Below are 25453 nucleotides of genomic sequence, written 5' to 3'. Positions count from 1 at the left end.
TCTGCAGGGTGTGCAGGGCTGCAGGGTGTGCAGGGCTGCAGGGTGGAAGGTCTGCAGGGTGTGCAGGGCTGCAGGGTGTGCAGGGCTGCAGGGTGTGCAGGGCTGCAGGGTGGAAGGTCTGCAGGGTGGAAGGGCTGCAGGGTGTGCAGGGCTGCAGGGTGGAAGGTCTGCAGGTTGTGCAGGGCTGCAGGGTGTGCAGGGCTGCAGGGTGGAAGGTCTGCAGGGTGTGCAGGGCTGCAGGGTGGAAGGTCTGCAGGGTGGAAGGGCTGCAGGGTGGAAGGTCTGCAGGGTGTGCAGGGCTGCAGGGTGGAAGGTCTGCAGGGTGTGCAGGGCTGCAGGGTGGAAGGGCTGCAGGGTGTGCAGGGCTGCAGGGTGTGCAGGGCTGCAGGGTGGAAGGTCTGCAGGGTGTAAGGTCTGCAGGGTGGAAGGGCTGCAGGATGGAAGGTCTGCAGGGTGGAAGGTCTGCAGGGTGGAAGGTCTGCAGGGTGGAAGGTCTGCAGGGTGGAAGGGCTACAGGTTGGAAGGGCTGCAGGGTGTGCAGGGCTGCAGGGGGAAGGGCTGCAGGGTGTGCAGGGCTGCAGGTGGAAGGTCTGCAGGGTGGAAGGGCTACAGGTTGGAAGGGCTGCAGGTGTGCAGGGCTGCAGGGGGAAGGGCTGCAGGGTGGAAGGTCTGCCCCGCCGTGGAGCTCCCGCTGGGCCTGTGCCCTGAGCCGGGCCTGCGCGTGCAGCTCCTGCTGCTGTCACCCTGGCGCCGTGTGAGGACGTCTAATGTCCTCCGTCTTCATTCATCTCTGTCTGGGAGCCACACCTCTAATGGCTTTTAAACGAGCGTTTTTATTTGGAACATTTCGCAGGCAATGCTCAGGCGGTGTGACAGAGAGCGGACAGCGGCAGGGCACACAGCAGGCAGCAGGAGTTGCTGGCCCTGATGGGGGTTTAGGGTGGCCTGTGGCTGGGAGGGGTTCAGGGCGGCCTGTGGCAGGGGGTGAGGGGGTGGGGGCAGGCGGTCTGTGGCTGGGGGGGCAGGGCGGCCTGTGGCTGGGGGGGGCAGGGTGGTCTGTGGCTGGGGGGGGGGGGCTGGCCAGCTCCTCTGTTAATCCCCAGCCTGGGCATGTGGCCTGGCAGCCAGGCCCATGACAAGCCCACGGGGGCCGGGGCGGGGGCCGGGGTTGGAGGGGGGAATGTGAGTCTCGGGAGGTGGAGGTGAACCCTTCTCATGGCTCTGGTACAACTGCGCCAGCACCAGCCCAAGGCCAAGGGCCCCCTAGCCGTGGGCCCAGCCTGGGAAGCCCAGGAGTTGATGGTCTCTGGTTCTGCTGGAGCTCAGAGCTGCTCCCCCGCTGCCGGCTGGCTCTGGGCTTTCAACACGTATCCCTAGTCCACCGGAATCCACTAATGTGTGTGTGTGTGTGTGTGTGTGTGTGTGTGTGTGTGGTCTTTGGAAAAATTAAATGCAGTATTTCCTGTTTCCTGTGGCTGCGGCCCTGGCGGTCACCTCACCCCTGGGCCTCCACCTGGACATAGGACAGCTTCTCGTTAGGCTGTGCTGACCTTGGCGCTGGAGCGGGGCTCTGAGGTTCAGCTGCACACAGGGTGGACACGCGCGTGGACACTGCGGGGCCCGGGGGCGCCCCAGAGGCTGAGGTCTTTGCTACATCGGAGGAGGCTGTCTAGAGCCTATGCAATGCTGCACACGACCCCTCACGTCTGAGACGAGCGTCTGCTCCCGTGAGCTGTGAGCACTCGGGGGCCTGGTGCCCCAGTCCTTCCCCAGGACTCATGGTCTGCAGCCATCCTTGGAGCTTGCCTCTAGCTTCAGGCTGCGCCCTCTGCTCTCTGCCAGACAGCATCCGCCCTGGAGACCAAGCATGGCTGCAGCTGCAGTATGGGTCCATGCTCCGCCACCCTGCCAGAACAGCTTTCCAGAACAGCCCGCCCTCTGTGTCCCTCATTCCAGAACAGCCCGCCCTCTCCATGCCCCACATAGGACAGGCTTGCCTCTGTCTCTCACGCCCCTCGGCCTCATGTCTGTTCACTTCTCTCAGCCAGGTAAGCTGCTGCTGGGGGTCCCACACTACCCGTGGGGTCCTGAGCTAGCCTCACCTGTGCACGTCACTCAGTTGAAGCCACGCTCTGTCACAGGCTGCCCACTGCCCGGGCTGGCGGCCCCGCCGGGTCCCTGCCATCCCCAGCGGGCAGTGTATGTGTGTGTGCACAGGTGTGTGTGTGTGTGTGAGTGTGCATGTGTGGTGACAGGGCCTTTATAGATCTTCCTGGCACGAGACAAAGGTACAAGATCCTGGCAGCTCTGAGCCCGGGAGTGCCAGCCTACCTACTCTACAGCTTCAGTGGTACTGGGGCTCCATCTCAGAGCCTGCACTTGCTACGCAGGAACTTTTACCAGTTGAGTCAAGCTTCCAGTTCCTTTGCCCTGGTTATGTCTGAGCTAGAGTCTCGCTTTTTTTCTGGGCCGGCTTGGGCCATGATCACTCCTATTAGACCTCTGCTATAGCTGGGAGGACGGGTGTGTCCACCATCTCAGCTGTGAGTTGAGATGTGGAGGGAGGGCTGCTTGGTGCTAGCCTTAATCTGAGATCCTCCTTATCTCTTTCTCCCGTAGCTAGGATTGTAGCAATGAGGCACTGCACCCAGACTGAAAAAAATAGTACTGGGGAATAAACCCCAGGCCTAACCCATCCTAGACAAGCCACCTATCAAGGGAGCTACCTCCCAGCTCTTGTGTTTGTATTTTGTTTTTGAGACCAGGCCTTGCTAACTTCTCTCTGCTGCCCTCCAACCCCTGCCTCTGCCTCCCAGGCAGCTGGGAGGACAGGTATGTGCCTCTGTAACTCGCGAGGTAAGATTTTAGATTGTGCAGCACAAGCTGCTCGCCACGCCCTGACTGCTACTCAATGCTTCTTTCTGATGGTTGGCATCTCTGGGACAACTTGCCACTCCAACCTCTCAGACGAAGGGTGTTGTGGCTGGAGGATCAGATTCCTCTGACATCTGAGGTGTCTGTGTCTCACAGCTGGTGAGGGCAGCGGGGCACCTCCCCTTCCCATCAAGTCACACAGCTGCAAAGCTGCGGTTGATTTGCCCCCCAGTGCACACATCCTCCGGTGCACACTTCCTCCAGTGCACACCCTCCAGTGCAAGGCCCTCCAGTGCACACACCCTCCAGTGCATACCCTCCAGTGCACACACCCTCCAGTGCAAGGCCCTCCAGTGCACACTCCCTCCAGTGCAAGGCCCTCCAGTGCACACATCCTCCAGTGCACACACCCTCCAGTGCACACTCCCTCCAGTGCATACCCTCCAGTGCAAGACCCTCCAGTGCATACCCTCCAGTGCACAGGCCCTCCAGTGCAAGACCCTCCAGTGCATACCCTCCAGTGCACAGGCCCTCCAGTGCACACACCCTCCAGTGCACACACCCTCCAGTGCACACACCCTCCAGTGCAAGGCCCTCCAGTGCACACACCCTCCAGTGCAAGGCCCTCCAGTGCAAGGCCCTCCAGTGCACACACCCTTCAGTGCATACCCTCCAGTGCACAACCCTCCAGTGCAAGGCCCTCCAGTGCACACACCCTCCAGTGCAAGGCCCTCCAGTGCAAGGCCCTCCAGTGCACACACCCTTCAGTGCATACCCTCCAGTGCAAGACCCTCCAGTGCATACCCTCCAGTGCAAGGCCCTCCAGTGCACACTCCCTCCAGTGCACACACCCTCCAGTGCAAGGCCCTCCAGTGCACACACCCTCCAGTGCACACACCCTCCAGTGCACACACCCTCCAGTGCACACACCCTCCAGTGCAAGGCCCTCCAGTGCACACACCCTTCAGTGCATACCCTCCAGTGCACACACCCTTCAGTGCACACCCTCCAGTGCAAGGCCCTCCAGTGCATACCCTCCAGTGCAAGGACCTCCAGTGCACGCACCCTCCAGTGCAAGGCCCTTCAATGCACACACCCTATAGTGCAAGGCCCTCCAGTGCAGGGCCCCCCAGTGCACACTCCCTCCAGTGAACGCTCCCTCCAGTGCATGCTCCCCCAGTGCAGTACCCTCCAGTGCACACATCCTCCAGTGCATGCCCTCCAGTGCACGCACCCTCCATTGCCCGTCCTCCAGCACACATACCCCAGTGCACACACCCTCTACTGCACGCCCTCCAGTGCAAGGCCCTCCAGTGCACACATCCTCCAGTGCAACACCCTCCAGTGCATGTCCTCCAGTGCACAGGCCCTCCAGGGCACGTCCTCCAGTGCATGCCCTCCAGTGCACAGGCCCTCCAGTGCACACCCTCCAGTGCACATACTCCAGTGCAACACCTCCACTGCATGCCCTCCAGTGCACAGGCCCTCCAGTGCACATACTCCAGTGCACACACCTCCACTGCATGCCCTCCAGTGCACAGGCCCTCCAGTGCACATACTCCAGTGCACACACCTCCACTGCATGCCCTCCAGTGCACAGGCCCTCCAGTGCATGCCCTCCAGTGCACAGGCCCTCCAGTGCATGTCCTCCAGTGCACAGGCCCTCCAGTGCACATACCCCAGTGCACAGGCCCTTCAGTGTATGTACCCACCAGTGCACCACCCTGACATTTTAGGTGCCAGTAAGAAATGCTGTGCCTATTTCTGGAACAGGGCCAGAGAGAATTGTCTAGTGAGTCCTTGTTTTCACAGCGGAGGCATCCTATCTGTCTGGACACAGAACCCCATGTGTAAGAGCCATCGTTCCAGCCCTGACCCCAGCTTGTGGTGCTGCCTCCAGTGCCCACTGTATTATGAGTGCTCTCAGTGTTGGGTCCTAAGATGTTCAAACCACCTGAGACCTGGAGCTTTGGGATGGCTGGGCCCCAGAAATGAACCCTGGGGCTTGTTCCTCCTTTCAACCCTAGGGTACCACGCACACCACAGAACTGGACTGGGGGCCCTGTGCATCCACACAGCTGTGCTGAGGGCTTGGCTGGGTCTTTCTCCCTTCAGCCCACACAGGGGTCCTCACGGGGGTAACCCTGGCTTCCTGACTGTGCCCCAGCTTCCTCCACTCCTGGGCCCCACACCTCATGTGGCCCTCATAGCCCACAGCCCGCCTCACCTCACGATCCAGGCCAGCCGCGACTGTCACGATGTCCCCGGTCTCGCTGTTGATAGTGAACATGTTCTGAGACGGGCTCTGTGGCGTCTGGGTCACGATCCTATAGCGCACCATCCCGTTGGCTGTGGTGGCGTCGTCTGCGTCGTTGGCGGTGACGGTCATCACGTAGGTGCCTAGAACAGAGTGAGTGACTCCAGTGTGGGGCCTGGGACATGTGGAGAGGGGCTCTATGGAGCCCGGGCAGCCTGGGCCTGTGGCCCCTCACGCAACAGGGCAGAGACCCCAGTGAACATGAGCTCCACATGGGACGAGGCTCTGCCTGGTGGGCACCTGCAGGGTGCTGCCAAATCACACCCTACTCATGCCCACCCCATGGGAAGAGTTCTCCTAAGCTCAAGCTTGCTCTCGGGTCACACTCTGACTGAGGTCTGGAGCAGGAAGTGTCTCCTGGGTTCCAGAGCCTGGCGTCACAGGTGGGGCCTGCAGCCAGGAGGTAATCCCGATGTAGTCCTCGGCCTCTTTTGGACCCTGGGTCTCAGGGATGGCGGCATTAGCGGGTAGATGTTTGCTGAGGAACCATGGGTTTTGCCAGGGCTGTCTCGGAGGAAGCAGTTCGGAGGGGAGCTCTGGTACGATCCAACTCCACTCAGCCCCTGGACCAAGCCACAGCGAAGCTGTCCCCGGCGGACTTGGGTTAATATAGAGTTAACATATTTTCCTTACCATATGCCCTGTAGATACTCATTTACTTCCTTTTTTTGTCATTTAAAACTCAGAGTCCTGAGTGGCACAGACCCCAGCCCTGTGCCCCAGGATTCTCGGGCAGCAGGGCCTCGTCGTGGTGCAGACCAGAATATGCAGTGCACACGAGTCCAAGACAGGCCGCTGGCTGTCGGGCCGCAGCCTCTCCCACCACGGCTCATCCTCAAACCCGTATTTCTTACTGAGACAGAATCCACATGTGTGAAGCTGCGTTTCAAAGGTTAATGGTGAGTTCTTAGTGCACTCAAGTCACATGGTTCCACCCAGACCTTTCCTTGCCCAGAAGTCTGTGGCAGTCAGTCCCCGCTCCTCCCCCGCAGCACGCTTCTTGGTCTGTGGACTTTCTGGCCATGTCATGTCACAGAGATCATAGATTGTGTAGCCTCTTTGGCTGAGTCCTTTTTTTTTTTGGGTCCAGTCATGGGGCCTGATCTCTGGGCCTGGGCGCTGTCCCTCAGCTCTTCAGCTCAAGGCAAGCACTCTACCACTGAGCCACCTTCCCAGCCCCATGAGTCAATTTTTTTTGAAGTTCATACTTTTTTTTAATGGCTGAATAGTGTTCCACTGCATGAGGATATTCACTGCACACTTGTTGACTGAGCACAAGTACAGACAAAAACACTGCTTATACACATCACTACTAGGGAGGAAGACAAAACAGACAGGTCCACAACTGAAAACAGGGACAAGCATTTTGTAAAGAATAAAGCACGCATGACTGGACATGCAGAGCCAGGGCTGAGAAGCATGCATGACTAGACATGCAGAGCCAGGGCTGAGAGGCATGCATGACTGGGGATGCAGGGTCAGGGCTGAGAAGCATGCATGACTGGGCATGCAGGGCCAGGGCCAAGAGGCATGCAGGGCCAAGAGGCATGCATGACTGGGCATGCAGGGCCAGGGCCGAGAGACATGCATGACGGGCATGCAGGACCAGGGCCGAGAGGCATGCATGACTGGGCATGCAGGGCCAGGGCTGAGAGGCATGCATGACTGGGCATGCAGAGCCAGGGCTGAGAGGCATGCATGACTGGGCATGCAGAGCCAGGGCTGAGAGGCATGCATGACTGGGCATGCAGGGCCAGGGCCGAGAGACATGCATGACGGGCATGCAGGGCCAGGGCCGAGAGACATGTATGATGGGCATGCAGGGCCAGGGCCGAGAGGCATGCATGACTGGGCATGCAGAGCCAGGGCTGAGAGGCATGCATGACTGGGCATGCAGGGCCAGGGCCGAGAGACATGCATGACGGGCATGCAGGGCCAGGGCTGAGAAGGTGGGCTACAGAGACAGAAAGGGCTTCTCTGGAGACAGAGAGAAACAGAGGCTGGGAAGGGAGGAGGAGGACTTTGTGCAGAGGGGGATGGCTCTGTGTCAGGGTCATGGGAGGCTCTGCATTTTGTTCTGAGACCGCAGAGAACGGTACTGTCCATTCACCAGGGGTGATGTGGTCAGGTTGATGTTTTAAAGACATGCACAGAAAACAGACTAGGCAGTCACAGGTGTTTGGGCTGGGGTGGGGCAGATGGCAGGGAGCTAATTCATTCACTGGATTTACAGAGACGTGGTTGTAATCAGATGGAGGTGTTGTACCTGGGGACCATCCGGGAGGCATTTGTTCATTCACTCAGTACATCTCTATTAAGTATCTTCTAGGGAAAAAAGAGTGGCTTGAGTGTTTTGGGGCCCTAGGAAAAAGCATCTTCCAACACATCTATGTTCCTTCATGCAAAGGGTTCAGTTTACTATCGACAGAATTTCCCAAGAGGTACTATGCCTTTGAAAGTAATGCAGAAAGTTCTGCTGTTAGCAAAGGTAGATGGACTATGCCGTTTCTCACCAACCTACTCTGGAGGAAAATAGAAACGCTGGACTGGAAAAAAATCATTTAATGAAAGGCTGGAGAGAACTCCAAAATCTCATGAATTTGAGGGCCAGAACCCAGGATTGTCTAACAGCGTCCAGCACCCAGGCCCTTCTGGAAGGATCCAGAACTCAGGCCCTCTGGAAAGATCCAGCACCCAGGCCTCTGGAAGGATCCAGCACCCAGGCCCTCTGGAAGTATCCAGAACCCAGGCCCTCTGGAGGGACCCAGTACCCAGGTTCTCTGGAAAGATCCGGAACCCAGGTCCTCTGGAAGGATCCAGAACCCAGGCCCTCTAGAAGGATCCAGAACCCAGGTCCCCTTTTTTCTCAAGGCATTTGCCCATTATAAGACTGGCTGTGTAGCCAGGCTCCGGTGGCTCATGCCTGTCATCCTAGCTACTCAGGAGGCTGAGATCTGAGGATTGTGGTTCAAAGCCAGCCAGGGCAGGAAAGTCCGTGAGACTCTTATCTTCAATCAACCACCAGAAAACCGGAAGTGGTGCTGTGGCTCAAGTGGTAGAGAGCTAGCCTTGAGCTGAAGAATTGAGGGACAGCGCCCAGGCCCCGAATTCAAGACCCATGATGGACAAAAAAAGAAAAAAGAAAAAAAAAAGAGGCTGGCTGTGGCCAGACGGAATAACTGCATAGGTCTTTCAACAAATTCTCGGAGCAGCAGTAAGAAACCCGGAGCCAGAACTTTCAACAAATTCTCGGAGCAGCAGTAAGAAACCCGGAGCCTTTAGAGGAAGGGTTTTTGGGTTGGATTGAGGAGTGCCACAGCCCAAGGATGAGAGCAGCCTGGAGAGAAGTCCTCCAAACAGACGCATCTGTAGTGCAGGTGACTTGGGTGGAGCCTGGCCGGTCCGTGGAGGAGTAGCAGCAGCAACCACCTGGCCCCAAGTGACCCGTGGTTTCTCACACACAGTGCACGGTATTTAGTAACTGAATGCACAAGAAAAACCTGATCGAAGACGAAGGAAAAACCAGACGTGAAACAGTTCCAGAAGTGAGCGGAACAATTGCATGCAAACTTAAAAATCAACAGCAGCTTACTAGGTTCAGGGAATTTAAAAGGAAAGACAGAAAACGTTGCCAGAAAACTAGAAAGTATTAAAAAAAATAGAATGAGAAAACTGCATTTGAAAAATAACTGAAATGAAGACCTTAAATAGACTTACAGTAGGTTAAATGCAATGACGAAGAGAGTTAATGACTTGGAAGACAGACCAAAAGAAAATATCCAGGTCAAAGCAACTATCGAGATTGTAATTGGTCCCTCACATGTCAAGTTGGCATCCAGAAAAATCCCCGGGGAAAGCAGGGGCAGGAGCCATGTTTGGGAGGTAATGGCTGAAACATTTCAAAACCAAAACAGGGAATCTAGCTGCAGATTTAAGAAGCACGATCGGCAGGATAAGTAAAAATAAACCTAACCTGTCACGTGGTCATACATGGCTACAAGCCAAAGATAAAAATGTTTAACAGCAACGAGAGCTTTGTATTTATTATTTAGAGGCATAGAACCTTTATTGATGCAATAATGAGCTTTCACGCTGCCTTTCGTAGAAATTCTAGAGGTAGGAAGCCGTGATGGGACGAGCAGAAGCGACCAGGAGAATGGAGCTGAGCCACGCCTCGAGGCGTGGCAGTGATCTGTCACCGCAGACCACGGCACAGGACGTGCCCCGCGGGCTGCCCTGGCGGGAGGACAGCCGAGATGTGTGGAACACTGTCCTCCCAACCCAGACGCGTCACCCACCCACATCCGGAGCAGATGAGGGATCAGCAAAAGCAACTTTGCCTTCTGGGGTTTTACAGTCCTTACAAAACCCAACAAGCAAGCATATAAACTAAATCCTTACCAAATTTCATGTCTAATGTCAACCCTGTACATGAGTGGAGCTCCAGGATTCTTTCTCCCCTCCCTCCCTCCTTTCATCCTTCTTTTCTTGAATCCTGGGACTGGAATTCAGACCCTCCTGCTAGCTAGGCAGCAGCTCTACCACTTGAGTTATGCCATTTAGCCCTTCCAGTTTTAGTTATTTTCAGGCAGTTATTTTTTGTTTATTTCCCCCTCAGGACATGAAAGCATGCTGCGGTGCTGCCCTCAAACTTGCCAGATGCCATGAAGAGGCTGGGCACAGTCCAAAGATGAGGTTATACCACAGAGAGAATGCAGACCCACGGCGAGACCGAGCATCCCGAGGAAGGCAAGTCACAGCGGCCAGCCCGGGAAACCAGCCCGGGAAGCCAGCCCACGGTCCACACTAACCAGCACATACCAGACTTGTCCACACTAACCTCCCGTATCCAGCCTTCTCCTAAGTGCTGTCACATTGGTCTGCCTCCCCTCCCTTCCCTCCCTCCCTCCCTCCCTCCCTCCCTCCCTCCCTCCTTCCTTCCTTCCTTCCTTCTACTTTTTTTTTTTTTTGGGTCCGGTCATGGGGCCTGAACTCTGGGCCTGGGCGCTGTCCCTCAGTTCTTCAGCTCAAGGCTAGCGCTCTACCACTTGAGCCACAGCGCCACTTCCGGCTTTTTTCTTTTTGCTTATGTGGTGCTGAGGAATTGAACCCAGGGCCTCAGGCATACAAGGCAAGCGCTCTACCACTGAGCCATCTTCCCAGCCCCCCTTCCTTCCTTCGTTCCCTTGCTTCCTCCTTCCCTCCCTCCCTTTCTTCCTTCTTTCCTTAGAACAGCCAAAGAAAATGAAGCCTCCTGCCAGGCACCGGTGGCTCACACCTGTCATCCTAGCTACTCAGGAGGTTGAGATCTGAGGATCACAGTTCAAAGCCAGCCTGGGCAGGAAAGTCCGTGAGACTATTATCTCCAATGAGCAACCAGAAAACTGGAAGTGGCGCTGTGGCTCAAGTGGTAGAGTGCTCACTTTGAGCTGAAGAGCTGAGGGATAGCGCCCAGGCCCAGAGTTCAAATCCCACAACCAACAGGAAAAAAAAAAAAGAAAAAAGAAAAGAAGAAAGCAAAGCCTCCTAACCAGTCATGGTGTGTGTGTGTGTGTGTGCGTGCGTGTGTGTGCGTGCGTGCGTGCGTGTGTGTGTGTGTGTGTGTGTGTGTGTGTGTGTGTGCGCGCTCTGGTTCCTGGTGGGCTTCCTCCTCATCCCCAGCAGTCTCGGTCCCCTCCTCTGCCGGCCCAAGTCTGCCATATGCAGAGCAGGGCTGGCCGCTGGCTGGAGCAAGTGTCCAGGGAGCCGCTGCCGTGCGGTTCACGACGGTCTGTCTCCATAGTGCCACCGAGGAAGCTGGGTGCATAGGAGTGGTCTCAGATTCTGCACGAGAATCCATAATTATCTCAAAATGGAGAGCTGAATGAAAACAAAACAAAACAAAACAGAACAACAAACCTTGGGCTCCCACGCTCGGCAGTGGGGCAGAGGAAGAATGGTAATAATCAAGCCGCGTTCGAGGCCAGCCGGGGCTCGGGCTCACCAGGGCGCGTCCCCGAGATGGGATCGTGTAAGGCCTCAAAATGTTGCGGAAGAATATTTTATGGCATTTGAAATTTCCATGGTTTATGGTGAGATCAGAAATAATCAGCGTTCTAATCTGTGTAGCACTTGTCTTGAAAATAAGTATGCTTTAATGCGGAGGGAAGACCAGGAAGGTAGATGACAACACAGCCGATAGTGGCCTGTGCGGGGTGGGTGGCTGGATGATTAATTGTGTCCCTTTGTGAGTTCTAGACTTCCTCAAGAGTAAGAGTTACACGAGAAAGAGAGAGAAACAAAGAGAGACCGAGGGAGAGGGAGGAGGAGCGGGAAAGGGAGAGAAGGAAAGTGAAGCAAACCCAGCTGTCCGTTGTCAGCCCAGGATCAGGAGACGGTGCCTGAGGCTCGAGCACTCAAAGCCAAAAGGAAGAACTAGTTCCATGGTTGCCATGGCAATGGCTTGTGATAAAAGGGGCTTTCCCAGCCCTGAATGGAGCGAGCACTCAGCAATTTCAGTTTCCTTCCTAAAAGATGGACGAGGAGGCCAGCTGAAGGGGCTCACACCTGTAATCCCAGCCACTTAGAAGGTGGATATCAAGAGGATCACTGTTTGAGGACGGCCTGGGCCAAAAGATAGCAAGACCCCGTCTCAACCCATCAACGCGGGAGCTGTGATACCCGAGCTCCATCTCTGCCTGGAAGCCTAGACAGGAAGCTCTCAGCTCAGGCCAGCTGGGGCATAAATGTGAAACCCTATGAAAAAATAAAGTGTGAAGCAAAAAGGGATAAGAGCCTAGCTCAGAGGGTAGAGGCCTGGGGTAGCCATGCCAAGGCCCTGAGTTCAAAGCCCAGTGCCACCAAAAGATGAAAGATGGCAAAGAGAAGGGTGAGTGAGGATGAAGGGCTCTATTCTGGAGCCTGGGAGGCCACCCACGGACGGCCAGCCCTGCCCTGCCCGCGGATGGCCAGCCCCTGCCCTGCCCGCGGACGGCCAGCCCCTGCCCTGCCCGCGGACGGCCAGCCCTGCCCTGCCCGCGGATGGCCAGCCCCTGCCCTGGCCGAGGGATGGTCTAGGCTTGTGGGTCCTGTGCTACTCACTCAGCGGCCAGCTGGAGACCTCTGGCGGAGTGAGGGGCAGGCTGTCTCCCCAGGGCATCCTGTGGTAGCCTTTACCTGTGTTCCTCGAGCCTCAGTTTACTCCTTACCCCAGCGAGCAGCCGTCCAGTCTGTACCCTCCCTCCCACGTCCTGTGTGCTCCTTATCTGGGAGCTGGGGCCTGTGCCGTTGGAGCCCTTCCCTCAGGCCTTCTCTCACCCCGGCCTTTCCCTTGTTCCTGGCTGTGGTGATGCTCTACTTCCCGCTGCCCGGAGCTCCAGTGGGGGCATCCGCTCACTGCAGGGGGACAGCTGTCTACAGGATGGCGGGAGCCGCCCCCTCCTAGAACACGGGACAGACGCTAAGCATACTGGAGTATTAACAATACCCTTAACTACTGTTACAATATTACTGATAGGCACTTGCACTAAGCAATACACACACGCACAGAGTTTATATGCGTCAGTTGTGGGGCTGAACTCGGCCTGGGCACGGTCTCTCAGCTCAAGTGGTGGAGCACTTGCTTTGAGCTAAAGAGCTGAGGGACAGCTCTTGAACTCTGAGGAATTCAAGTCCCACGACCGCCCCCCTCCCCCCACAAAGAAAAGAAACCCAGACCTGTCACCCAGGCGAGGGCTCAGTCTACTTCAGAAGCAGGAAGTGGACTGAACTGGCACCTTCCCTGAGGCTTTGAATGCAGGGGTTAGTTGTAAGCCCTGCCCTAGATGCACCCAGAAGCAAAGGGCACCCTGCTCCGGCACCAGACCTCCACAGGGAACCCACGGGGTGCTGACACGGGAGGGCCAGCTTTGGGGTGCTGACTGGACATGCCACAGAGGTGAGGCCACTGTCCTGGCTAGTGTCGCCAGCTCCCCATGGCCCCCACGGTCCCTCATGCCTTGGAGGGAGCCAGGCCGTGCTGGCTGGCGCAGGGTTCTGGTAATAGCGTGAGCATTTTGGGGGCCTAGCTCCCCACAGCTCTCCCCAGCCTGGGGCTTCCTTGCCCTCCCAGGGGGCAGAGTTCTTTCAGTTTGCAGAATGTTTGTTCTCAGCAGGGAAATGGGTGGATTTACTGCTTTGCAAGCCCCTCAGTCCCAGCAGATCAGGCTTAGAAGCCGTGTCCTGAGTTATGGCCCCTGTCACAAACCCGGGTAGGCCCGAGGATAGGATGCGATTTCTCCAGACACCCGCCCGGTCCGGACCCAAGCGATTCACACCTGTGTGCAGACCTGTGCCAAGGGTAACACGGTTAGCTCCCGTGAGGAGCCGCGTGGGCCTTGTGTGCCAGGAGCTCCTGAGATGCCTGGAGGTGGGAGGCTGGCGGGCACGGGAGCCTCTACATCTGGTCAAGGGACCCCTGGAACCCTCACTGATGCCTGAGTACCTCACTTTTCCCAGCGAGGGATGGTGGTCAGGACTGCTACTGAGAGGGCTCTGGGTTCCAGTTCTGCCCTTTGTTTGGCATTCTCTCATTGGGCTCCACATGTTTGGGGTTTGGGGTTTTGTTTAATGGCAATAAGGCCACAAGGCAGGCATCCAGAAACTATGGGACTGAGAATGCCAGCACTGGTGATCTACAGCCAATGAGCTGACCACCCCCCTGCATCTGAGCTGACCTTAGATCTGGCAGGAGGGCCTGGGAACGCATCTAGGAATTCTGAATGTAATCTGTGCTTGGGAAATGCTGGCAACACTAGGATGGAAGCCTGACCAACATGGCCTTGGGTGTGTTTGGAAGGTTCCAGAGGATGAGGAGCTGTGGAGGCCCAGCGTTCCCCAAAGGGCTGCACCTAGAGCTGCTATAATGAAGAGCCACAGTCCCCGCTGTGGAGGGTGATGGTGTGAGGGTCTAGGGCCATTTTGGCTAGGCTGGGCCAGAGCCGCCTCACTGTGTGGGGCCACCTCCTGCAGGGCTCCGCCAGCCCCCTTCCCATGTGGTGGGCAGGGCTGGCTCCCGTGGCCACACCCCTTCCGGTGAGATGAACAGGGCTGGCTCCCGTGGCCACACCCCCTTCCCATGTGGTGGGCAGGGCTGACTCCGGTGGCCACACCCCTTCCCATGTGGTGGGCAGGGCTGGCTCCCGTGGCCACACCCCCTTCCCATGTGGTGGGCAGGGCTGACTCTGGTGGCCACACCCCTTCCGGTGAGATGAACAGGGCTGGCTCCCGTGGCCACACCCCCTTCCCATGTGGTGGGCAGGGCTGACTCTGGTGGCCACACCCCTTCCCATAGGGTGGGCAGGGCTGACTCTGGTGGCCACACCCCTTCCAGTGAGATGAACAGGGCTGGCTCCCGTGGCCACACCCCTTCCGGTGAGATGAACAGGGCTGGCTCCCGTGGCCACACCCCTTCCGGTGAGATGAACAGGGCTGGCTCCCGTGGCCACACCCCCTTCCCATGTGGTGGGCAGGGCTGGCTCCCGTGGCCACACCCCCTTCCCATGTGGTGGGCAGGGCTGACTCTGGTGGCCACACCCCTTCCGGTGAGATGAACAGGGCTGGCTCCCGTGGCCACACCCCTTCCCATGTGGTGAACAGGGCTGGCTCCCGTGGCCACACCCCCTTCCCATGTGGTGGGCAGGGCTGACTCCGGTGGCCACACCCCTTCCCATGTGGTGGGCAGGGCTGGCTCCCGTGGCCACACCCCCTTCCCATGTGGTGGGCAGGGCTGACTCTGGTGGCCACACCCCTTCCCATGTGGTGAACAGGGCTGGCTCCCGTGGCCACACCCCTTCCCATGTGGTGAACAGGGCTGGCTCCCGTGGCCATACCCCCTTCCCATGTGGTGGGCAGGGCTGACTCCGGTGGCCACACCCCTTCCCATGTGGTGGGCAGGGCTGGCTCCCGTGGCCACACCCCTTCCCATGTGGTGAACAGGGCTGGCTCCCGTGGCCACACCCCTTCCCATGTGGTGAACAGGGCTGGCTCCCGTGGCCACGCCTCCTTCCCTCCTTCGTGGCTGGCAGGGCTGGCTCCTTTTTTTTTTTTGGTCGGTCGTGGGTCTTGAACTCTGGACCTACCGTCTCTCTGTTTTTCAGCTCACGGCTAGTGCTCTACCACTTGAGCCACAGCGCCAGTTCCGGCTTTTGTCTGCTTATGTGGTGCTGAGGAATCAAACCCAGGGCCTCATGCATGCGAGGAGGCAGGCGCTCTACCACTGAGCCACCTCCCCAGTCCAGGGCTGGCTCTCGTATCTGGAAAGGTGCCCTGTGTTCAGTCCTGACCCTGCTCCCCGGGTGGGCCCGAGAGCTCCCCTACCTCCTGCTGCACTGTCCTGTCCTTTGCCTGTCTGTGAAGCTGGGCCTGGCCCGGCCGAGAGCCGCCAGCCGTGGCCTCTGTGCTCACCTAGGTTGGCACTAGGTGGAGAACGAGAAGGAAGCCATCTTTCCTGAGCCTTCTCTGGAGGCGTCCTGTCTCCTTCCTGGTAGGAAGACTGGGTTTTCCCTAATAATTGAAGCAGCTGTAACTTTCTGGCCCTGCCGGAGGTGGGGGCGGCTCTCACCTGAAGGAGACAGGACACCTCTTATTAATTGTGCTGGCAAGTAGGGGAGAAAGGGGAGAAGTCCCAGCTCGGCGCTTCCTCGGGATTCATGTTCAACCCTGCCACACGCCTTAAAGGATTAATTTCACAAGCCTTAAATTGCAGTTTAATTTGAAAACTAATTCAGCCCCATAATTGGCTTTCTGCTCAAATCACTGAGGCTAAAGATTTAAATTCTTAATATTCAGATGACTTTCAAGTATCTGGTGCCATCTGTGCATTAGTTCGTGGCATTAATCTCAGGGGACTTCCACCGGCACAGAAATAAAATAAATAAATACACGGGTCCTCTAATAGAATAATCTAGTTAAGCAAAAACTCTGCTTTGTATAGATGAAGGTTTCTTTGACTTCATTTGCAGCATGTAGATGTCTCTGGTATTTAATATTTTTTAAAGACATTAATTTCGCAATATCTAATGTGGGCCTCCACACAGCTCAAGGGTCAGGGAGAGCAGAGAGTTCCAGCTGGAGCCTTTGTTAAAACACAGGAAGGGAAGACTGAGTGTGTTGTGTGTGTGCCCGGCCAGGGCTGCCCCAGCAAGTCCGCCACCTGGCTGGTGGATGTCTGGAAAGGAGGTGTACACGGGCACAGTGGCTCCTGTGGGCAAAGGTTCCATGTACGAGGACCCTGCCCTGGGCGAGCGTCAGAGTCTGAGCCTGAGCTTGGTGTCTGAGGCTTTGAGTGACAAGAACAGAAACATCAGCCGGGTGCTGGTGGCTCACGCCTGTAATCTTAGCTACTTAGGAGGTTGAGATCTGAGGACTGTGGTTCAAAGCTAGCTAGGACAGAAGAATCTGTGGGACTCTTATCTCTAGTTAACCAGAAGTGGAGCTGTGGCTCAAGTGGTAGAGCACTAGTTAGCTTCGATTACAAAAGCTCAAGGAGAGTGCCCACACCCCAAGCTCAAGATGGAGGACCAGCAGACACACAGAAAAAGGATGGAGACCCGTGCTCGTCACCACAGGAGGGACGGAAGGGACCCGGCAGGACCGGTGGCCACGGCCATCGCACCATAGGCCAGAGCGGGGTTTACCTCCAAGTGGCTATGCCCTCCCCTTCCTCCTCCCTCTCTGCTCATCCTCAGACGGCCTGCGCCCGGCTTCTCAGGAGCCTTGGCACAGCGGGTCCCAGCAAGGCTGCTGTCTCTTCTAGGCCCCAAACAATGGTGTCACTCAACTTGGCTAAAGAGAAAGACACATTTCCACTTCTGAGGCGGAGCAGCGACACTAGGAAGGGTGGCATGGCGCGCGGTGCCTGACTTACGCGCGCTAAGGTCCCGGCACCCAACCGCCGGCTTTAAATAAGGCATACGTTGATGAGCAGAAGTTTGATTTGACAAAAGTAACTTGGTAAACTTCAGGAAGTAGGCTAATATCGTGAGTGAGAATTCACAGCAGCTTAGCAAGGCTAAGCTGTGAAGCTGACGCTGTGTGAAAGCCCTCCCTAACCTCTCAGTGCCATGGGGGAGGGGGACTACATTTCCATTTTTCTATATGCAGGAGGCCACGCCACAGGTTTGCAGTGGTCATGTGGTGCCACACGTGCCACGTGGGGTCCAGAGGCAGAGCAGCTGCGTGGGGACAGCTGGGCAGGACAGGCACAGGTGCCATGCCCTGTGCGTCTTGCTCCAGGAAGCAGACGGGTGAGGGTACAGGAGCGTGTGCCTTTCTCTCTGTGTGTGTGTGTGTGTGTGGTGTGGTGTGCGTGAACTCTGCTCCAACAGCCATTTCTAGTGTCATCAGGACAGTGATACTGGCAGGACAGATGCAAACAGGGAGCACCGCAGAGATAGTGCCGGAGCACCGCGCCTGTGACTGCGAGGCCGACGGCAGCGCAGTGGAGGAAGGCCGCCTTTGGTTGCCGGTTGTCAGAGCAATAAGCAGAAATATAACATAAGCAAAACCAAAATAATGAGGATGGGAGGGGAAAACCGAGAGAGAGTGAGGGAAGGGGTAACACTGTGCAAAAAGAAATGTATTCCCTGACTTAGTAACTGTAACTCCTCTGAACATCACCTTTATAAGAACGAAACAAACCAAGATGTCTCACACAGTATGCAAAAATCAACTCCCAGTGAATAGCAAAGCCAGTGTGCAATGTAAAACCACAACATGCTTAGAGAAAAGTGCAGGAGAGCAGGTGCAGGACCTAGAGTCGATGAAGAGTTTTGGGGAGTGATACCAAAGCTCCTTTATGAGAGAACTCACGGATAAATGGAACTTCACCCAGATTATAAACTCTTGCTTGCAAAAGGCCTGCGAGGACAGTGAGGAAATGAGTTACAGGTCAGGAGAAGCGGCTGGAGCTACGCTGACCAAGGATGTGAGTCTAGCAGGTGTAACGAGTTCTAGCCACAGCAAGGAGCAATCCAATTAGGCAATGGACAAAGATGTGGACCGGCCACTGCAGATGACACACAGATGACAAAGACGAGGATGGGCCACTGCTGATGACGCACAGATGACAAAGACGAGGACAGGACACTGCAGATGACGCACAGATGTCGAAGACGAGGACAGGACACTGGAGACGACACACAGATGACAAAGACGAAGACAGGACACTGCAGATGACACACAGATGACAAAGACGAGGATGGGCCACTGCTGATGATGCACAGATGACGAAGACGAGAACAGGACACTGCAGATGACACACAGATGACAAAGACGAGGACAGGACACTGCAAATGACACACAGATGTCGAAGACGAGGACAGGACACTGGAGATGACACACAGATGACAAAGACGAGGACGGGACACTGCAGATGACACACAGATGACAAAGATGAGGACGGGACACTGCAGATGACACACAGATGACAAAGACAAGGACAGGACATTGCAGATGACGCACAGATGACAAAGACGAGGACAGGGCACTGCAGATGACACACAGATGACGAAGACGAGAACAGGACACTGCAGATGACACACAGATGACAAAGATGAGGACGGGACACTGCAGATGACACACAGATGACAAAGACGAGGATGGGCCACTGCTGATGATGCACAGATGACGAAGACGAGAACAGGACACTGCAGATGACACACAGATGACAAAGACGAGGACAGGACACTGCAGATGACACACAGATGTCGAAGACGAGGACAGGACACTGGAGATGACACACAGATGACAAAGACGAGGACGGGACACTGCAGATGACATACAGATGACAAAGACGAGGACGGGACACTGCAGATGACACACAGATGACAAAGACGAGGACGGGACACTGCAGATGACACACAGATGCAGAAAGACATCCCACGTCACTCACCACTAGAGAAGTGCAGGGACTACGGGGCAGTTAGTGCCGCACCTGGGAGGACAGTGTCAGCACAGAGCAGTGACAACCCCTGCTGGTGCAGACGCAGAGAAGCGGGGACACTCAGGGCAGCAGGGGCGTGGCGCTGGAGTGCACCACAATGCTGGACACTGGTTAACACGGGCAGGTCGAGGGTTGGTCACCAGCCCTGGCGGAGCCTTCTTAGGGTTTGGACGTAAGGTGTTTGCCCCAGCACTCACGTGTTGAAGGCTTGGGCCCGGCTGGTGGATCCCACTGTGGAACAGTGATGGGGCTGGAGGACCTGAACTCATCAGGGGACTAATCCACGTGGGGATTTATAATCTGCTGGCAGTATGGGAAGTGGTGGGAACTGGAAATGGAGCTTGGGTCGTGCCTTGGAAGGGTCTGTCTTGTCTGGCTCCTTCTCAATATCTCTCCTCCTCCTGGCTGCCACAAGGTGAGCCGTCCGTGGCTGAAAGCCTTTCCTTCTCCCATCACAGACTGAGACCACTGAAGCTGTGACCCAAAATAAGCCACCCCCTTCAGTCGCCCCTGCAGGCATTTTGTCACAGTGACCAAAGGGACCACACCATCCTGTCAGGTTGGGGATGGGGGGTGTGTGCCCTGGAAGGGGACACTGGGACCTCAGGCCCTCCTCTCTCTCCTAGTGGGAGGGGGCTAGGTCGGGGGGGGACACATGACACAAACATGTACATAGACACACCATCACACATAGATACGGATACACCCACAGACCCAGACGTACCCAGATGTGTGACATACAAGGACACAGACACACACAGCAGCTGGGTGGCCCTGATGGCTTCAGAGAGGCTGCAGGTGGCGTGGAGACCACCTCCTAGTATGGGGACACTGGGGGAGGGCTGATGGACGTGGCTGCATTATTTCTTACAGCACCATCTGATTCTACAGTTTTCCCCAGCCTCCATACTTTTACAAAGTCCTCTCTGGAAACCCCACATGCATCAGCCTCTCAGCTAGTGCTGCTGGGGGCGGGTGGAGGGCATCACACTGGGGCCCCGGGGGACCCCTGGGCACAGACCCTCCTGGGCCTGCCACACAAGGTCGGCTAGATCCTTCCTCCTGGGAATGCTACTGGTTGTTCCACTTTCCGGTGACCTGGAGAGGCAGGGCACCTCATCTCCTTTAGAAAGCATCCATCTGTAGCTCACCAACTGCTCCAGCAGGACCATGAGCCAGGTGAGTCAGAGGCGGGGGAAGGCGGCTGGGGACGGGGTGCACCTTCCCTGCTTCCTGCCGTGGGCAGAGACCGAGGCTGAGGCCCCGCTTTCCCCAGGACTGCTGGGGGTGAGTGGCTGATGGTGGCAGTGGCGTCCATGTCCCTACCTCTCTGGTCCCAGTGGGTGGTCAGTGTGCTACAGAGGAAAGAGCGGGTTTGGGGAAGAAAGTGGGAGTGGCCGGGCATAGCACTGCAGGTTACTGACCCCAGACAATTCCCGCCTTCCAAAGCTCCTCCCCGCTTAGTCAATATTTAACCTTCCTCTACTTGAACGTACATCCCAAACCATCCATTAGCCTGTCGCTCTAGAGCATAATGACTAATTTCTGGCGGTAGTTTTTCTTTATTACACAAAGGCATGTGCAAAACCCTTCCATTACTGTAATTTGCTGATGGAAATCACAGGGACAATTTCTAGGACCCAAGGACTGCACTGTGGAGAGCACATGCCACACTCGGTCTGGGCCTCACGTCCTTGCCCTCGATTGGGTCAGTGGAGGAAGGAGCCGAGTTCGAGGCAGCCATGTACAACTCCATCTCAGACTTGGCTTGAAGACCTGGCTTCTCCCAGGACTAGAGACAAGACTCTGGGGCCCTGGGGCTCTGAAAGCCAGCTGACAGACACTTAACTCACACACAGTCCTGGGAGAGCTCAGAGTGGGAGAGAAGGCAGGGGATGGAGCAGCCAGGAGGGCCAGGGCTGTAGGGGGCGGGGCCAGAACTCTAGGGCGGGGCCAGCAGGTAAGGGGCGTAGCCAGTGCTGGGCATGGGTGGGGGGGGGTGAAGAGGGGTTAGGCCAGGTGAGATCTCTAGGTTTAAAGGTTGGGGGGATTCTGGGGAGGAGATGCAACAGTCTGCTAGCTACACATCTGGGAAGGCTTCTGCTATTGATGTGTTTTAAAATAAGGCAGGAGAAGTGAGCTTTGTGCGGCCAAGGCCAGGCAGACCGGTGTCTGCAAACAGTGGGAGGGGAGAGGCCCGTGGGCTCTGCGCGGGGCAGCGGCGCCCACCCCTGGCGCGCAGCCCTCCCCCAGGTGCCCTCGGCCGTCCCCACTTCTTCCCGTGGGCTGCTGCAGCGGATCTGCCCCTCTAGGGGCTGTGGGAAGAACAGCCCAAGGCTCCGCAGAACGTCCCTCCTGCCCCTGCGGTGGCACTGGCTTGCTGAGTGTCCCCGTCCTGAGTCCTGAGAGACCATCAATCGCAGAACGTCCCTCCTGCCCCTGCGGTGGCACTGGCTTGCTGAGTGTCCCCGTCCTGAGTCCTGAGAGACCATCAATCGCAGAACGTCCCTCCTGCCCCTGCGGTGGCACTGGCTTGCTGAGTGTCCCCGTCCTGAGAGACAGCGCCGAGAGAACTGGGAGGCCCAATGACTAATGTTTGCCTTCCCGCCCCAGAGGCCTTGTGGGGCAGGAGGGCACTCAGAGCAAGCCAGCCCTGCTCAGAAGCGGCCTCCAGCTCCCCTGGGGCCCAGAAGCCTGCCCTGCTGGGGCCAGTCAGAGGGTGCACGACCCACTTAACCGGACGGACGCCTTTTAGTGCCACGGCTGCTCTGACGGCCCAGCAGAGCCCTCCCCTGAGGCCTCATCCCCCGCCCTCCAACCCAGGCCAGATCAGTCTAAGGAAGGCCTCCTTTCGCTCCCTGTCCAGCAGTGGGGGCAGCCCTTTCTTGACAAACCCTGGGGGCCTGTCAGCTCCACTGACCGGCCACCGCTTGGGGCCGCTCAGGATTCCGCAGGCTCTCCCGACGCTGCTGCCGCCCACGGGCCGGCCTGGTCCGCAGCAGGGCAGGGTGCAGGCGCCTGTGATCTCGCTCAGCTACCCCGAGTGCTGCCCTCCCGGGACCTCAGGACTTCTGTTTCCAGTCAATGAGCGGATGCACACTGGAGGCCACGGCAGGATTCACGCTAGGCCAGGCGGGCATACAGTCACGTGATCACCACGGTCCGTGGGGCAGGGTCTCGGGTGAGCTCCAGGGGGACTGACTTCTGGAGGCCCTGTTTACTATCGGGCTTGGACCGAATCCCAAGTCCAGGCCAGGAGGTCTCGCAGGGTGGGTCTCGGTCTCTGGCGCGTCTCCCCAGACCCTGGCGTGTGCGCTTTCCTGTCCCAGGCTCCCTCCCGGCACACCTGCCTGCCTCAGCCCCTCCCTGGCTGCTCCTCTTCCCACTCTGGTGCCCGGTCTACACGCCACCTCCGGACCATGACACACCCCTCCAGGGCAGTGACACACCCTCCACAGAGTGACACACCCCTCCAGGGCAGTGACACATTCCTCCACAGCGGTGACACACCCTCCACAGTGACACACCCCTCCACAGAGTGACACACCCCTCCAGGGCAGTGACACACCCCTCCACAGAGTGACACACCCCTCCACAGAGTGACACACCCCTCCACAGCGGTGACACACCCCTCCCGGGAGGCCTGCCCTGCTCTGCGACATCCCATGACTGGGGCACCTGTGTTCCCACAGCCAGGGCAGCTCACGGGCGCCGTGTCACCTGTCTGCAGCCCCCTGGGCGGCAAGGGCTGCACTTGTGTCCAGTTGTGTGTGGTCTGTGCTGCCAGCCTGGTGGTGTTGTGTGTGGTCTGTGCTGCCGGCCTGGTGGTGTGGCCTGTGGACTGTCCTGCTGCCCACTGCCCACAGAGCCCCTGGTGACCCAGCGCGCGGCAGGGAGCGTGCACGCATGCGCGGCCGGCTCACCTGGCTTGGAGCCCTCGTCCACGGAGCCGTTGTAGACCTGGTTGAGGAAGTCGGGCCGGTTGTCGTTCATGTCGATGACGTAGATGTACAGGTCAATGGGGTTCTCCACCTTGTTGCCATTCATGTCCACAGCGTGGGCTCGGAGCTGGGAAGCAACGCAGAGCAGTCAGAGCCGGGGCCCTGCGGGTCTCCCTGGGGGAGGTAAAGCAGCTCCTGGGCCCAAGGATGGCAGAGGACGCCTGGGTGAGGTGTGTGTGTGTGTGCGCCTGTGTGTGTGTGCCTGTGTGTGGCTGTGGAGGGGGACATCACCTATCGGCTCCCGGTCTGCTAGACTGTTGTCAACTGTCCGAGGCGGGGCGGGCAGGCGGGAGAGCACTTCCTCCCAGTGGAGCAGGGGCTTTGACGCCGATTACCCAGAGTCCCTCTCAGACGGGGAGAGCCGGGGAGGGGGCTGCGTGGGGGCTGCAGAGGCCTAAGCTGGCATGGAGGAGGCAGGTGCAAGTCTACCACATGTCTACCACACAGAGCCGGGCCTCCTTGCTTCTGCCTGCTGCCCAAGTTCTAGGGCCGGGCATAGCAGGGGACCAGGGGGCCGCCAAAAGGGTGTCCCTAGGGAGGGCCCCTTCCCCAGTAGGAGGGGTGGTGGTGGTGGCTGTGGCCTGAGCAGCTCCACCACAAACTGCCTTCAAGAGAAGAACTCGGGCTGTGGACTCATTTTTAATTTTTTCATTCATTCATTCATTCATTCATTCATTCATTCATTCATTCAAGGACAAGGACACAGAGTGGCTGACCTCTTCCTGCAGGAGAAGAGGCTGGCCTGGGAGCATGGAGGACCTGGGATTTAGGCAGAACTGACCCCTGGGGAGAAGGGCTTGCCTGGGGTCCCCCAAGCCAAGCTGTGCTCCTCCCAGGTTGACAGCTCTGGCTCTACTGAAGAAAGTCTCCCTCTCAGTGGGGCCAAGCAGGTGGCGATGTCTTTGAGGCAAGTTGTGCCAGGGTGTGCAGGCCGAGCCAGGCTGGCCTGGAGGCCTCCCTGGGACCCGGGGTCAGCCTCAGCGCAGTGCAGCGTGTCTTGGGCATCTGTGCTTCGGCTGAGTTCTGACAGGCCTGAGTGGAGCTCCAGCCTCGAGCACTGGGCTGTGTGGCAGGAGGGGTGTCTGCCGTCTGGCTTTATCAGGAAGGCCGCGAGTGCACCGTGGTAAGGAGACGGCTGGCGCTGATTGCCAGGGAGGCGCAGCTCTGGCCTGCTCAGCATCCCATCAGTTTTGAATGTCATGGTTAGAAATCTTGAATGACCAGGCCAGGCGCACTGGCTTATGCCTACAACCCTAGCTATTTAGGCTAAGATCAGGAAGATTATAGTTCAAGGCCAGGCAGGACAAACAGTCTGGGAGACCTTGTATCACGGTACAGAATGGGGAACAAAGCCCCAGCCAGCCATGCACAGATGCAAGACCCAGTTTGAAAAAGAAGAGCAGAAAGGGCTTGGGGTGTGGCTCAAGGGGTAGAGCATTTGCCTGGTAAGTACAGGGTCTGAGTGCCAGCCTTCGTCCCATCGCTGTGTAACAGAAGTGGGGAGTTGTCACATGGCTGTGGCTCTGTGGTGCACACCCTGTCAGCGGATGGCCTCGTCCCACACAAGTGCCAGTTGTCCTTCGGCTTGTCAGCCGAAGCCGGGCAATGACTTGTTACGTCAGAGGTCCAGGAGCTTTGGAACAAAGTGACTCTGTGCTGGAATGAAAGTGGTTACCGCCGACCTGAAGCGGCACTGTGCGTTTAGGCACTGCAGTCTGGCTGGACCGGGAAGGCGATGAGTGCACTCTGACAGGTCAGGCACGGGCGTAGCTGCAGACTCACGTCCGGTGGCCCACGGATCTCCATTCCCATTGGTCTTCCAGACGGCTTCTGTTGGAAATCCCCTGCTCCCCAGTGCTCAGGCTCGAGGGCTGGAGCTCTGCGAGGGGAAAAGCGGCAGCTGGCTGGCTGCTCATGGTTTCTACACCTGTCGAGTCTGAGCCTTGTGAGCAAAGTGAGCTTCGTGTGATGCCTTCAATGCCATGTTTCCTTCCTTGTGGGAAAGAAGACAGGTGGATGCCGTGTGGACATTTGTGTGTGGGCTGGGGGTGGACTTGGGAGCAGAGGCCTTGATGATGTGGATGGAGTCCGGTTTTCTCCCTTTTGGTTGGCTCCTCTCTCTACGCCTCATCAGTGGGCAGGTCTCCTCTGAGGGTCAGGAACTGTGAAGTCTGTGCAGGCCTTGAACCCTGCCTTGGAATCGCTTTGAGATTTTCCCCAGTGACAGTGCCAGCAGTCAGATCTCAGTGTGCGCCTGCTCGGGGCTCACCACAGCCTGATGGTTCTTTGCCCCTCCCCTGT

The 25453-nt window shown here is 57.4% G+C and overlaps 1 protein-coding gene across 3 annotated transcripts in view; it reads right to left on the bottom strand.

The window, feature by feature from the left end:
• Window positions 1-25453, bottom strand: part of LOC138841331 (cadherin-4) — a 412784-nt gene that overhangs the window by 32941 nt on the left and 354390 nt on the right. For all 3 annotated transcript variants that reach the window (XM_070042018.1, XM_070042019.1, XM_070042020.1), the window contains 2 exons: window positions 23075-23219; window positions 5102-5274 (listed from right to left, as the gene is read on the bottom strand). In XM_070042018.1, coding sequence (XP_069898119.1) covers window positions 5102-5274; window positions 23075-23219 — 318 coding nt within the window. The remainder of the gene's footprint in view (window positions 1-5101; window positions 5275-23074; window positions 23220-25453) is intronic.

The sequence above is a fragment of the Dipodomys merriami genome, unplaced genomic scaffold (assembly GCF_024711535.1).
Source record: "Dipodomys merriami isolate MVZ:Mamm:240054 unplaced genomic scaffold, mDipMer1.0.p SCAF_316, whole genome shotgun sequence".
NCBI lineage: Eukaryota > Metazoa > Chordata > Mammalia > Rodentia > Heteromyidae > Dipodomys > Dipodomys merriami.
This window is presented reverse-complemented; position numbering and strand designations above follow the sequence as displayed.